Source organism: Giraffa tippelskirchi, chromosome 7, assembly GCF_054371585.1.
Source record: "Giraffa tippelskirchi isolate mGirTip1 chromosome 7, T2T-mGirTip1v1.2.pri, whole genome shotgun sequence".
Taxonomy (NCBI): domain Eukaryota; kingdom Metazoa; phylum Chordata; class Mammalia; order Artiodactyla; family Giraffidae; genus Giraffa; species Giraffa tippelskirchi.
The window spans coordinates 85,094,174-85,108,356 of record NC_137281.1 but is presented as its reverse complement, the minus strand read 5'-3'; the positions used below and the strand labels follow the sequence as shown (position 1 = coordinate 85,108,356).

The 14,183-nt window shown below is 46.5% G+C and overlaps 1 protein-coding gene across 1 annotated transcript; it reads right to left on the bottom strand.

The window, feature by feature from the left end:
- Nucleotides 1-7,853: 7,853 nt before the first annotated feature.
- On the bottom strand, nt 7,854-13,857 carry NR2E3 (nuclear receptor subfamily 2 group E member 3). The gene is made up of 8 exons (XM_081505868.1): nt 13,749-13,857; nt 13,088-13,214; nt 12,806-12,909; nt 12,467-12,715; nt 12,189-12,361; nt 11,102-11,348; nt 10,757-10,862; nt 7,854-8,200 (listed from the first exon to the last, which is right to left on the bottom strand). The coding sequence occupies exons 1-8, from the start codon at nt 13,840-13,842 to the stop codon at nt 8,068-8,070; spliced, it is 1,233 nt and encodes a 410-aa protein (XP_081361994.1). The 5' UTR covers nt 13,843-13,857; the 3' UTR covers nt 7,854-8,067.
- Between the last annotated feature and the right edge of the window lie 326 nt (nt 13,858-14,183).

Genomic DNA, 14,183 nt, shown 5'->3' with positions numbered 1-14,183 from the left:
CTGAAACCAAGCTCCACCCAAGAGCCAACAAGTTTCAGAGCAAGACATACCAAGCTAATTCAACAATGCAGGCACATAACCCTGAGCACAAAAACACAGATGGCCAAAAGTCACACCAAACCCATAGACACCTCAAAACTCACTGCTGGACACTTCATTGCACTCTAGAGAGAAGAGATCCAGCTCCACCCACCAGAATACCAATGCAAACTTCCCTAACCAGGACACCTTGACAAGCCACTTGCCCAACACCACCCACAGGGAGGAACCTCCACAATAAAGAGGAACCACAAACTTCCAGCATACAGAAAGGCCACCCCAAACACAGCAACCTAAACAAGACGAAAAGGCAGAGAAATATTCAGCAGGTAAAGGAACATGATATAAGCCCACCAAATCAAACAAAAGAGGAGGCGATAGGGAGTCTACCTTAAAAAGAATTCAGAATAATGATAGTAAAAATGGTCCAAAATCTTGAAAACAAAACGGAGTTACAGCTAAATAGTCTGGAGACAAGGATTGAGAAGATGCAAGAAAAGTTTAATGAGGACCTAGAAGAAATAAAAAAGAGTCAATAATGTGTAATGCAATAACTGAGATCAAAAGCACTCTGGAGGGAACCAACAGTAGAATAACTGAGACAGAAGGTAGGATAAGATAGAATGGTGGAAATAAATGAAGCAGAGAGGAAAAAAGAAAAAAGAATTAAAAGAAATGAGGACAACCTCAGAGACCTCTGGGACAATGTTAAACGCCCCAACATTCGAACCATAAGAGTCCCAGAAGAAGACGACAAAAAGAAAGGCCATGAGAAAATACTTGAGGAGTACTAGTTGAAAACATCCCTAAAATGGGGAAGGAAATAGCCACCCAAGTCCAAGAAACCCAGAGAGTCCCAAACAGGATAAACCGAAGGTGAAATACCCCAAGACGCATATTAATCAAGTTAACGAAAATCAAACACAAAGAACAAATATTAAAAGCAGCAAGGGGAAAACAACAAATAACTCACAAGGGGATCCCCATAAGGATAACAGCTGATCTTTCAATAGAAACTCTTCAGGCTAGAAGGGAATGGCAGGACATACTTAAAGTAATGAAAGAGAAGAACCTACAACCCAGATTACTGTACCCAGCAAGGATCTCATTCAGATATGAAGGAGAATTCAAAAGCTTTACAGACAAGCAAAAGCTGAGAGAATTCAGCACCACCAAACCAGCTCTCCGACAAATGCTAAAGGATCTTCTCTAAACAGGAAATACAGAAAAGGTTTATAAACTCAAACCCAAAACAACAAAGTAAATGGCAACGGGATCATATTTATCAATAATTACCTTAAATGTAAATGGGTTGAATGCCCCAACCAAAAGACAAAGACTGGCTGAATGGATACAAAAACAAGACCCTTATATACGCTGTCTAAAAGAGACCCACCTCAAACCTAGGGACACATACAGACTGAAAGTGAAGGGCTGGAAAAAGATATTTCATGCAAATGGAGACCAAAAGAAAGCAGGAATAGCAATACTCATATCAGATAAAGTAGACTTTGAAATAAAGACTGTGAAAAGAGACAAAGAAGGACACTACATAGTGACCAAAGGATCAATCCAAGAAGAATATATAACAATTATAAATATATATGCAGCCAACATAGGAGCACCACAATATGTAAGGCAAATGCTAACAAATATGAAAGGGGAAATTAACAGTAACACAATAATAGTGGGAGACTTTAATACCCCACTCACACCTATGGATAGATCAACTAAACAGAAAATTAGCAAGGAAAGACAAACTTGAAATGATACAATGGACCAGTTAGACCTAATTGAAATCTATAGGACATTTCACCCTGAAACAATGAATTTCACCTTTTTTCTCAAGTGCACATGGAAGCTTCTCCAGGATAGATCACATCCTGGACGATAAATCTAGCCTTGGTAAATTCAAAAAAACTGAAATCATCTCAAGCATCTTTTCTGATCACAATGTGGTAAGATTAGATGTCAACTACAGGAAAAAAACTATTAAAAATACAAACATATGGAGGCTAAACAGCACACTTCTGAATAACCAACAAATCACAGAAGAAATAAAAATATGCATAGAAACAGATGAAAATGAAAACACAACAACCCAAAACCTATGGGATTCAGTAAAAGCAGTGCTAAGGGAAAGGTTCATAGCAATACAAGCCTACCTCAAGAAACAGGAGAGAAATCAAATAAATAACCTAACTCTACACCTAAAGCAACTAGAAAAAGAAGAAATGAAGTGCCCGAGGGTTAGTAGAAGGAAAGAAATCATAAAAATTAGGGCAGAAATAAATGCAAAAGAAACAAAGGAGACTATAACCAAAATCAACAAAGCTAAAAGCTGGTTCTTTGAGAAGATAAATAAAATAGACAAACCATTAGCCAGACTCATCAAGAAAAAAAGGGAGAAGAATAAAATCAACAAAATTAGAAATGAAAATGAAGAAATCACAACACACAACACAGAAATACAAAGGATCGTAAGAGACTACTATCAGCAACTATATGCCAATAAAATGGACAAATTCTTAGAAAAGTATAACTTTCCAAAACTGAACCAGGAAGAAATAGAAAATCTTAACAGACCCATCACAAGCACAGAAATCGAAATTGTAATCAGAAATCTTCCAGCAAACAAAAGCCCAGGACCAGATGGCTTTACAGATGAATTCTACCAAAAATTTAGAGAAAAGCTAACACCTATCCTCAAACTCTTCCAGAAAATTGCAGAGGAAGGTGAACTTCCAAACTCATTCTATGAGGCCACCATCACCCCAATACCAAAACCAGACAAAGATGCTACAAAAAGAGAAAACGACAGGCCAATATCACTGATGAACATAGATACAAAAATCCTTAACAAACTTCTAGCAAACAGAATCCAACAACATTAAAAAGATCATACATCATGAGCAAGTGGGTTTTATCCTAAGGATGCAAGGATTCTTCAATATTTGCAAATCAATCAATGTGATATGCCACATTAACAAGTTGAAAGATAAAAACCATATGATTATCTCAATAGATGCAGAGAAAGCCTTTGACAAAATTCAACATCCATTTATGATAAAAACCCTCCAGAGAGCAGGAATAGAAGGAACATACCTCAACATAATAAAAGCCATATATGATAAACCCACAGCAAACATTATCCTCAATGGTGAAAAATTGAAAGCATTTCCCCTAAAGTCAGAACAAGACAAAGATGCCCACTCTCACCACTACTATTCAACATAGTTTTGGAAGTTTTAGCCACAGCAATCAGAGAAGAAAAAGAAATAAAAGGAATCCAGAATGGAAAAGAAGAAGTAAAACTCTCACTGTTTGCAGATGACATGATCATCTACATAGAAAACCCTAAAGACTCCACCAGAAAATTACTAGAGCTAATCAATGACTATAGTAAAGTTGCAGGATCTAAAATTAACACACAGAAATCCCTTGCATTCCTATACACTAATAATGGGAAAACAGAGAAATTAAGGAAACAATTCCATTCATCATTGCAACAAAAAGAATAAAATACTTAGGAATAAATCTACCTAAAGAAACAAAAGACCTATATATAGAACGTTATAAAACACTGATGAAAGAAATCAAAGATGACACAAATAGATGGAGAAATATACCATTTTCATGGATCGGAAGAATCAATATAGTGAAAATGAGTATACTACCCAGAGCAATCTATAGAGTCAATGCAATCCCTATCAAGCTACCAATGGTATTTTTCAGAGAGCTAGAACAAATAATTTCACAATTTGTATGGAAATACAAAACACCTCGAATACCCAAAGCAATCTTGAGAAAGAATGGAACTGGAGGAATCGACCTGCCTGACTTCAGGCTATACTATAAGGCAACAGTCATCAAGACAATATGGTACTGGCACAAAGATAGAGAGATCAATGGAACAAAATAGAAAGCCCAGAGGTAAATCCACACACCTATGGACACCTTATCTTTGACAAAGGAGGCAAAGAATATACAATGGAGAAAAGACAATCTCTTTAACAAGTGGTGCTGGGAAAACTGGTCGACCACTTGTAAAAGAATGAAACTAGAACACTTTCTAACACCATATACAAAAATAAACTCAAAATGGATTAAAGATCCAAATGTAAGACCAGAAACTATAAAACTCCTAGAGGAAAACATAGGCAAAACATTCTCTGACGTATATCATATCAGGATTCTCTATGACCCACCTCCCAAAGTAATGGAAATAAAAGCAAAAATAAACAAATGGGACCTAATTAAACTTAAAAGCTTTTCCACAATGAAGGAAACTATAAACAAGATGAAAAGACAGCCTTCAGAATGGGAGAAAATAATAGCAAATGAAGCAACTGACAAAGAATTAATCTCAAAAATATACAAGCAACTCTTGCAGATCAATTCCAGAAAAATAAGTGACCCAATCAAAAAATGGGCCAAAGAACTAAACAGACATTTCTCCAAAGAAGACATACAGATAGCTAACAAACACATGAAAGGATGCTCAACATCACTCATTATCAGAGAAATGCAAATCAAAACCACAATAAGGTACCATCTCACGTCGGTCAGAATGTCTGCTAACAAAAAGTCTACAAAAAATAAATGCTGGAGAGGGTGTGGAGAAAAAGGAACCCTTTTACACTGTTGGTGGGAATGCAAACTAGTACAGCCACTATGGAGAACAGTGTGGAGATTCCTTAAAAAACTGGGACTAGAACTGCCATACGACCCAGCAATCCCACTGCTGGGCATACACACCGAGGAAACCAGAATTGAAAGATGAACCTCAATGTTCGTTGTAGCACTGTTTACAATAGCCAGGACATGGAAGCAACCTAGATGTCCATCTGCAGACGAATGGATAAGAAAGCTGTGGTACATATACACAATGGAATATTACTCAGCAATTAAAAAGAATGCATTTGAATCAGTTCTAATGAGGTGGATGAAACTGGAGCCTCTTATACAGAGCTAAGTCAGTCAGAAAAAACACTGATACAGTATATTAACGCATATACATGGAATTTAGAGAGATGGTAACAATGACCCTATATGCGAGACAACAAGAGACACAGATGTAAAGAACAGATTTATGGACTCTGTGGGAGAAGGTGAGGGTGGGATGATTTGAGAGAATAGCAATGAAACATGTATATTATAATATGTGAAATAGATCACCAGTCCAGGTTTGATGCATTAGACAGCGTGCTCAGGGCTGGTGCACTGGGATGACCCTGAGGGATGGGGTGGGGAGGGAGGGTCAGGATGGGGAACACATGTACACCCATGGCTGATTCATGTAAATGTATGGCAAAAACCACCAAAAGAATGAATATATGAATTGGTAAATCTAAAAATATTATAATAAAACACACATACCCAAAAAAAAAAAAAGAAAACTAAGATCATGGCATCTGGTTCCATGACTTCATGGGAAATAGATTGGGAAACAGCGGAAACAGTGACAGACTTTATTTTGGGGGGCTCCAAAATCACTGCAGATGGTAACTGCAGCCATGAAATTAAAAGATACTTGGTCCTTGGAAGAAAAGTTATGACCAACCTAGACAACATATTAAAAGGCAGAGACATTACTTTGCCAACAAAGGTCTGTCTAGTCAAAGCCATGGTTTTTCCAGTAGTCATGCATGGATGTGAGAGTTGGACGGTGAAGAAAGCTGAGCACCGCAGAATTGATGCTTTTGAACTGTGGTGTTGGAGAAGACTCTTGAGAGTCCCTTGGACTGCAAGGAGATCCAACCAGTTCATCCTAAGGGAAATCACTCCCAAATATTCATCGGCAGGACTGATGCTGAAGCTGAAACTCCAATACTTTGATCACCTGATGTGAAGAACTGACGCATGAGAAAAGACCCTGATGCTGGGAAAGATCAAAGGTGGGAGGAGAAGGGGATGACAGAGGATGAGATGTTGGATGGCATCACTGACTCGATGGACATGAGTTTGAGTAAACTCCGGGAGTTGGTGATGCACAGGGAAGCCTGGAGTGCTGCAATCCATGGGGTCGCAAAGAGTCAGACACGACTGAGCAACTGAACTGAACTGAACTGACCTCCTCTAATTCTCCAAGACTTTTTCTTGGAGATCCCAGCCTCTTACCCAGTGTAGAATTGGTGTGCTCACACATCCCAGACACTAGCATGTGAACTTCAGCAGACTACCTTTGCAATTTTGTGTTCCCCAAAGCAAGACTGCAGGATAACGTTCAGGGCCTGTTTGCTCATACTTCAACCATGCTTCTCGCTAATGTGCCTTTACTCAGGTTTTTTATATGTGGGGCCTTTAAACCTTATGGATAAAACTTTGGATAGGGAATTGGCTAGTATCATGGCATTATCGACATTAAATGACCCAAATAACTGAGGCGAGTCTGATGCTTCTAGAAGTTCAAGAGTCTTGAGTAGTTTGAGTGCTTAAGTGGGAAAGGATTAAGCTGGGCAGTATTTTCCCTACTTGGTCCTCTCTGGGTATCAGTCTAGCCATCATTTCCAGAGCAGAGTGTTCTGAACCATCCTTCCTGCATCAAGGCAACAGATCTCTGAAAAACAAGGAGAATGCATACATAGGCCAAAGAGCAGGGAAATACTAGGATTTCTCACAAGACATTTTTTTCTTCTGGGCTTTAAACATTTCTTCTTTGAAGATAGAAAATGAACAGAATTGTTCAGCTGACTCCAGGGGCAGAGGGGGATGGGGAGAAGGCAGTGCCAGAGTTAAGTATAGTGACACCAAGTTGTGGGTCCTCTCTAATTTTCACTTATAAATGGGGATAGTTGATCCCTCTGCCAGATTAATCTGAGAGTTAAATAACAATACACATTCAGTGCTCATTTCACTGTCTTGGTGTATCAAGTGCCTCATATGTATTAACATTTTAAAAAGTACTTTTTTCTAGGTCTCCTGAATCTGTCTTTTAAAAGGAAGAGGTTTGTCTGAACTTCATCTTTCCATGAGGAATTAAGAAGTGATGGAGATTCCCCTCCACAAAGAGTGCCTGTGGCTGCTATGTTGAGTTGCATGGTGCTCACCTTTATTTTCAGGGAGGTGATGAAGGATGGGGAAGAGAAAGATGGGGAGAAGCTGTGGGGTGCTGGGACGCCATCTGGAGAGAAGCTGGGTTGTTGAATTCTCCAGGAGATTTTTCACCGGATTTGAATTCGTGGCACCTGGACTCCCACTCGGAGTGGCAACCAGCTGGAACTCAACCCTGTGCTCACACTGTCAGTGTCCTCAAAGGGAGAACCTTGGCCACATTTATGTCCCTGTTTTTGTTTTTTCACTTTTTTTTTTTAGGTTTAACAATAAAGTGCACAAATCTTAAGTGCATGGTGTAATTAATTTTTATGAGTGAATAAGTTTGCAAAACCACCATCCTGATCAAAATGAAGAACATTTTTAGCATACCTTGGGCCCCTCCCCAATCAACCCCACCCCCCACCCAGAGGTAACCTCTATTCTAACTTCTACAACCATTGCTTAGTCTTGCCTGTTCTTAAATTTATATAATCAGAACTGGTGCCTGGATGGTTTTGTTTGTGTCTGAAATTGATCCATGTTGTCACACAATATTGATGGTTCATTCCTTTTTATTGCTGTTTTATAGGGCTTCCCTGGTGGCTCAGATGGTAAAGAATTTGCCTGCAATGCAGGAGATGTGGGTTTAATCCCTGGGTCGGAAAGATCCCCTGGAGAAGGAGATGGCTACCCACTCCAGTATTCTTGCCTGGAGAATTCCATGGACAGATGAGCCTGGTGGGCTACAGTTCATGGTGTCGCAAACAGTCAGACATGACTGAGTATGTATATACCACAATTTATTACTCCATCCCACTGTCATTGTACAGTTTGGGGCATTATGAAAAAAGCTGCTTCAAACATTCTTTTGGTGGACATTTCTGACAGGTACACATACCCATGAGTGCAATTGCCAAATCAAAGGGTAGCCAGATTTTTAGCTTCAGTAGATTGTTTCCCAAAGTGGTTGCACTCATCTTATTTCTACTTCCACTAGTTTTTGAACATATCACAAAGGAGCTTCTCCATTGGAGTATTCCCTATGGTCTTGCGGAAAAAGAGGAGCTCAACACGTTCAGAAGTGATAAACCTCAAAGACGGGAGGAGCAGGAGCAATTTCCCAAACCTAGACAGGAGAGAAGACACCATCAGTGTGATTATCAGTTTCAGAGCCTGAGTCCTGGGCACAGCGCCATTCCAGGAGAGGCAGATGGGATGGAGAGGCGAGATGAGAGGTGCCCAGGGCAAGTAAGGAGGAATTTCGAGGAAAGGCCCCATTCACCTACCCCAGACCCACTGTGGCCTTACTCCAGTGTTTAGTTAAGGAGTGTAATGAAAATAGTGAATGCTGCTGCTGCTGCTAGATCGCTTCAGTCGTGTCCAACTCTGTGCGACCCCATAGACGGCAGCCTACCAAGCTCCCCTGTCCCTGGGATTCTCCAGGCAAGAACACTGGAGTGGGTTGCCATTTCCTTCTCCAATGCATGAAAGTTATTATGTGTTAAGATTATAAAGTAAGAAGTTATTTACATTAATAGTATATATCATTAATAATCATATAATTATTTTAATTATATGATCATTAATACCACATATATTTGAATAAGAAAAATTCCTGGGAATTCCCTAGTGGTCCAGTGATTAGGACTCAGTGCTTTCAGTCATGGGGCCTGGGTTTGATCCATGGTTGGGGAACTAAGATCCCCACAAGCCAAGTGGTGTGGGGAGAAAAAAAGGATATAAATTCTCTGTAAGCCACATAGGATAAAAAGAGTAACCATTAGTGATAATGTTCAGAAATTGAAAATTTTTGTGGCTTGATATACTCATCCAGAAAAAAAGTCACTGTAGTTTTAAATGAGAACCATTTGCCAAGATAGGGGTTCCCAGTGCAGAGAAGCTGGACAGTGAAGTCCCAAGAGGCAGATGGGAGCATCATGCTGACCTTCCTTGGGTGGGAGGTCTAACAGCTGGGGTCATTGCCCAGGGTCAGGGAGGCCACATCCAAGTGGGACAGCTTCAGGTTCAGCTTCTACCACGGAGGTCTATGGGAAGCCTCCCCCACCTCCCAATGACCTACTCAAATTGCTTTGTGGTACCAAGGTCTTTCAGAGAAGGCAATGGCAACCCACTACCATGGAGTGGGAAAATCCCATGGACGGAGGTTGCGAAGAGTCAGACACCACTGAGTGACTTCACTTTCACTTTTCACTTTCATGCATTGGAGAAGGAAATGGCAACCCACTCCAGTGTTCTCGCCTGGAGAATCCCAGGGACGGCAGAGCCTGGTGGGCTTCCATCTATGGGATCTCACAGAGTTGGACACGACTGAAGCGACTTAGCAGTAGCAGCACCAAGGTCTTTATTTCTCTTGTGGAGCTAAGTGTGTGGCACTGAGCCGTCGTGGACCCCACATCATGCTTCTGCTGGTGCTGGGGCGAGCCGGACAGTCCCAGAGCACTGGCTCCTGCCCCACCATCCCCACAGCCCCAGTCTCAGCCAGTAGCTATTGTCCTCCAAACACAGCCAGGGCCGGGCTAGGGTCCATGCCTGTGGCTTACCCTAGTGCATCCCTATCTGCACCCGCAACAGATCTTGTCATGTTCCCTGAAAACTCTTCCTCCCGACTTTCCTGTTTGGGTCTTCTACCTCTTTCCCCAAAGAGCTCCTCTTCCCTCATTCCTTATCCACTCAAATACCAGGTCTGAGCCATCCCAACTCCCGGAGGCTACCGCATCTGTCACTGCCTTTCCATTCCCACAAAAAGACCTTCAAGGACTCCCTGGATGATGGCAGGGTCTGCCTTCCTCCCTGTTGGGTGCTCTGTACTCACCACCACGCCTCTGCGTGAAGCCCACCTCTGTGGACAACACTCTCCTACTCAGTGATCTGCAGTGGCTTCTCTCTGCCTGCCAAACCAGACTTGGCCTCTGGCTGCCCTTCAAAGTCCTGAGCAGGCTGGTGCCAGAGAGCCGTTCTGGTTTAGACCCCTACCTTCTCACTGGCGGCAATCAGTTTTGCCTTCCAAACTGGTCTCTTGACCTAAGAACATATGTATATTTTCTTCTCTCCCTCTCCCTTTGTGGGCTTCCCTAGTGGCTTAGACGTAAAGAATCTGTTTGCAATGCAGGAGGCCAAGGTTTGATCCCTGGGTTGAGAAGATACCCTGGAGAAGAGATTAGGTACCCACTTCAGTCATGGACAGAGATGCCTGGTGGGCGACAGTCCATGGGGTCACAAAGAGTCGGACACAACTGAGTGACTAACACTTAATACTCTCCCTTTGTAAACAATAATTTCTCTCCTTGTAGACCCTCTCCTTCCTCAATACCGGCCCTGCCTCCACAAATCCCTCTCAGCGGTACTTTGTACCCTGCCTCCCAGGGGCCTCTGTCTCCTTCAGATGCATGCAGCCCTCCATACCCACTAGGCTGGTCCTCAACTTCAGCATGGCCACTGCGCCGGGCATCCCCTGGAAGCAGTGAGCTTGCCTTATGCTTTTCGGTCCCTACTCCCGGGCCTGGTGCTGTGCCTGGCACACAGTAGGTGTCAGCCACGTGCTGGTTGCACTGAGATCCCTGTCCCATCTAAAGAGTTCAGCCCTGAGACGGTATCAGAAAGGTGGGCAGGGTGATAGAGAGCTAAAGGGACAGATGGGCAGGTAGGCAGGTGCTCAGGTCACCTGACAGGCTGGCTGGGGTGGTGGGCCTTACTGTGCTGGCTGAGCATCACCTGAGACTGGTCCTGCAAGGCCTCCACGTGCTCAGGATCCTTCAGGCCACGTGTTTCTGGAGAGAAGCAGCAGCTGTGAACTTCCCTCCCAGGCCCCCCACCCACCTCACCATCAGCCAGGGCCTCAGGAGCGGGGAGCCCAGCTGTGTAGCCCTCCCCTCCTGCTCACAGAGAAGAAGTCTACACAAATTCAGGTCTATGAGGGGCGATGGAGGGAAAGTGAGAGGCAGAAGGAAGTCACCAAAATTCCCTGCCTTCACCCCCACCCACTCTCCTCTAAGACTTGGACAAAGACCTGGTTTGAAGAGGACCAGGGCCTTCATGCAGGCAAACTCCGTGGGGTCCACCGCCAGTGCCCGGAACCGTGAGATGGTTTCCTGCAGGATTCGAGTCTCCACACTGGCCAGCACCAGCCGGCCCTGAGAGCTGCTGCCAGCAGAGGCCTCGGGCAGGGCCAGCAGTGGGCAATTGTCCAGAGGCAGAGACCACTGGATGGCTCCAAGGAGGAAGAGTTCACTCCATGCCTCTTCCAGCAGGATCACCTATGCCCAGAGAGGGGGGTGAGGGCAAGTGTGATGGCCGATACACAGCTCTTCTGGTTCAGCCTGGAACCTCTGCCACGTTCTTAGCTGACTTAGGACAGGAAGGGCTGGTCCCAGGTACCCAGAACATTCTGACCTCTGCTTGACATCAGCCAGGGGCCTGGAGCTCTGGGACTTGGCACCATCCAGCCCAGATGCCTCAGCTCTAAGACACTGGGCTCCATCGAAAAATAGAGGTGGAGCACAGGCAAATCCTGGAGCCATGAGAAGCTGGGCATCTCAGGGACACTCCCCACCAGCATCCCAAGTTGGCCATATTCAGCAGACTCAGTCGCTTCTGAGCTGCTTCATCCAAACCACTGGCTAAGGACTGCCGCTCTCAGCGTGCCTCTCCTCCTGGATGTCCTGACAGGTCACCTTGCTCATGAGAAGCCCAGAGGGGTGAAGAGGCTGGGCTGAAACTCAAGCCCAGAAGTCAGGGGCATTTGTGTTCCAAGGGAGCCCAGATTTGCCCACTGATGCTATTTACAGTGTGCAGACCACCCTGTGACCCAGAGACAGAGGCCTGACGGTTTGTCTAGGAGGAAAGAAGACCCAGAGGGGGCATAGACACTGCCTTCTAATGTCTGGTCCCTGTGCGTCCCTGGCCATCAGTGTCCCCTAGGTGATGACCCCAACTACCACATCCCAGAGATATGCGCCCATGACCATCACTGACTCTGAGGCACGGGTGTCTCCAGCCATCACCATCCGCAAGCTGCGTGCCCCTCCAATCATCACCTGCACCAGGAGGTGTGCGCCCCCAGCCCAGCTGACTTGCGAGCCCCCTGACGAGTATACCTGATCCCGGAAGGGCAGGTTGGAGAACACCGGCAGGTTCTTGGCCCACTTGACGGCCATGAAGAGCAGGCGAGCCGACGTCTCATGGATGCTGTCCAGCGCACAGGGGGAGGAGGAGTACGGGGGCGAGGGGAACTCGGGATCATTGCCGGTGACATCGATATTCTCATCCGCTGTCGGAGGAGAGGTTGTGCCTCAGCCCCTGTTCTGAGGCAGGCGGAAGTGCCTTTTCAGGGGCCTACGTGTGGGACCCGGAGCTCAGCCGTCAGCCCACTTACCATCCTCGGGCTCCAGCTTCGTGCAGGTTTCGGCCGTTATCAGGCTGGCCATGAAGTGGTGGTGTCCCGGAGGGGTGAGCGCCCGGGCTCCCAGGGCTCTGGCTGCAGACACAGGTGTGGGCCCCCGAGAGCTGGGCCCAGCGAGGGCCGGGGGGTTCGCCAGGGGCTCCAGCCGGGGCTCCGTTTCTGACTCCGCGCTGTCCATTCGGACCTGGGCTGTGCTCCGCGGCTGGCGCTCATTCTGCACGGCTGGGGAGGTGGGAAGGGTCAGGACACCCCACGGGTCATGCACCCCCGTCTCTTCTGCCACGCCTCTCCGGGATGGGGTTCTCGACTCACCATCCTGGTTCATGCCCGCCTGCAAGCACTTCTTCAGCCGGCAGGCCTGGCACTGGTTGCGGTGGGCCTTGTCTACCGGGCACATCCCTGCCCCCACCTGGCACCTGTGGGTGGAGCGGAGCCCCAGGGAGTCAGGGTCCTGCCCGAGTTTCAGACACTTTGGCTGCAGCCCCTTCTCCCCTGAGCATCCTCCATTCCCTCCCTCCCGAGAACATTCAGTGGCCGGTGGGGCTCCTCTAGATGAGGGGGGACTCCTCTGGGGTGGGGTGCCCCCTCTCTCACCTGTAGATGAGCCTCCGCCTCACGCTCCTCTTGAAGAAGCCGCTGCAGCCGTTGCAGGCGTAGATGCCATAGTGCTTCCCGCTGCTGCTGTCCCCGCACACGCGGCACTGGAGCGAGGGGCCCACGCCTAAGGGCAAGCCCGGGCTGGGTGGGGGCTGGGCCGGGCCAGTCACATGCCACGCCCACCCCCTCAGGGACCCCTCCACCCTCCTTCCCTCACCTTGCTCAGGTTCCTGTCCACCCACATTCAGACACACCCATGTCTCTCCCAGCTGGAAAACGTGTCCCTTGTCACACCCCCTCCCTGCTTCTCCATGGCCAGTTCTCAACAAGTGACATTCTCTGCTCTACTTCCCCGTCCCTCTCTCTGCAGGTGGCCTCAGGCTCCATCACGCACAAGAGCATTCTTGACACCGCAGCTAGAGATCTCTGCTCCCGACCTTTGAGGGCCTTCCTCCCTCCTTTCTTCTCCCATCTGATCAGCTATCCTCTCTGACCCCTACATTTCTAGGATTCTGGGTTTCCTGGCAGGTTCCCTTATACTTGCCTATATCCCTGGGGGCTTGGCCTGAGTTGCTGTGGCTCCTATCATGGTCCCTGCAAACCTGTGACCCACACTCCACTCCCCAAGGGTCTAGATCTACCTCCAGGAAAACCATACCTGTTGGTTCCTCCCCCAGGCTCCACCTGCCTGGAGACTCCTTCCTGGAGGTGGACACGACTGCCGGCACCCCTGCAGCCACGTTGGAGCTCATGGGCACTGTCGGCCTGGTCCTGGCAGGTCCCAGGGCAGCCTCTGCCTGCCTGAGGAAAGCCTCAGGATTTCTGAGCTGGACCCAGCCCCTGCCTCCCTCTCTGAAACTCTGTCTCTCTTCTATCTCTCCTTCTCCCTCTGTCTTTCTCTCCTCCTTGCCTCTCCTCTCTGTGCCCCTGCCTCCTGTCCCCTCTGTCTAAACTCAGGAGCTGCCCCAACTTCCCCTCACAGCAGCAGCTCTGGCTCGGGGAGATTTCTCCCAGGGCAGTGCTGGACGCAGCTTATGATCCTCTTAATCTTTACTGTCTCCACAGGGGATCAACCGGCCACACCTGCAGCATT

What these genes read in the sequence shown, in the direction of transcription:
- NR2E3 (XM_081505868.1), bottom strand. Translation starts at nt 13,842, where the DNA reads ATGAGCTCCAACGTGGCTGCAGGGGTGCCGGCAGTCGTGTCCACCTCC. An exon ending in CCTGGGGGAGGAACCAACAG is followed by an intron (nt 13,215 to 13,748) that starts GTATGGTTTTCC and finishes GCTTGCCCTTAG; the next exon opens with GCGTGGGCCCCTCGCTCCAG. An exon ending in ACCTGCCCTTCCGGGATCAG is followed by an intron (nt 11,349 to 12,188) that starts GTATACTCGTCA and finishes CTCTGGGCATAG; the next exon opens with GTGATCCTGCTGGAAGAGGC.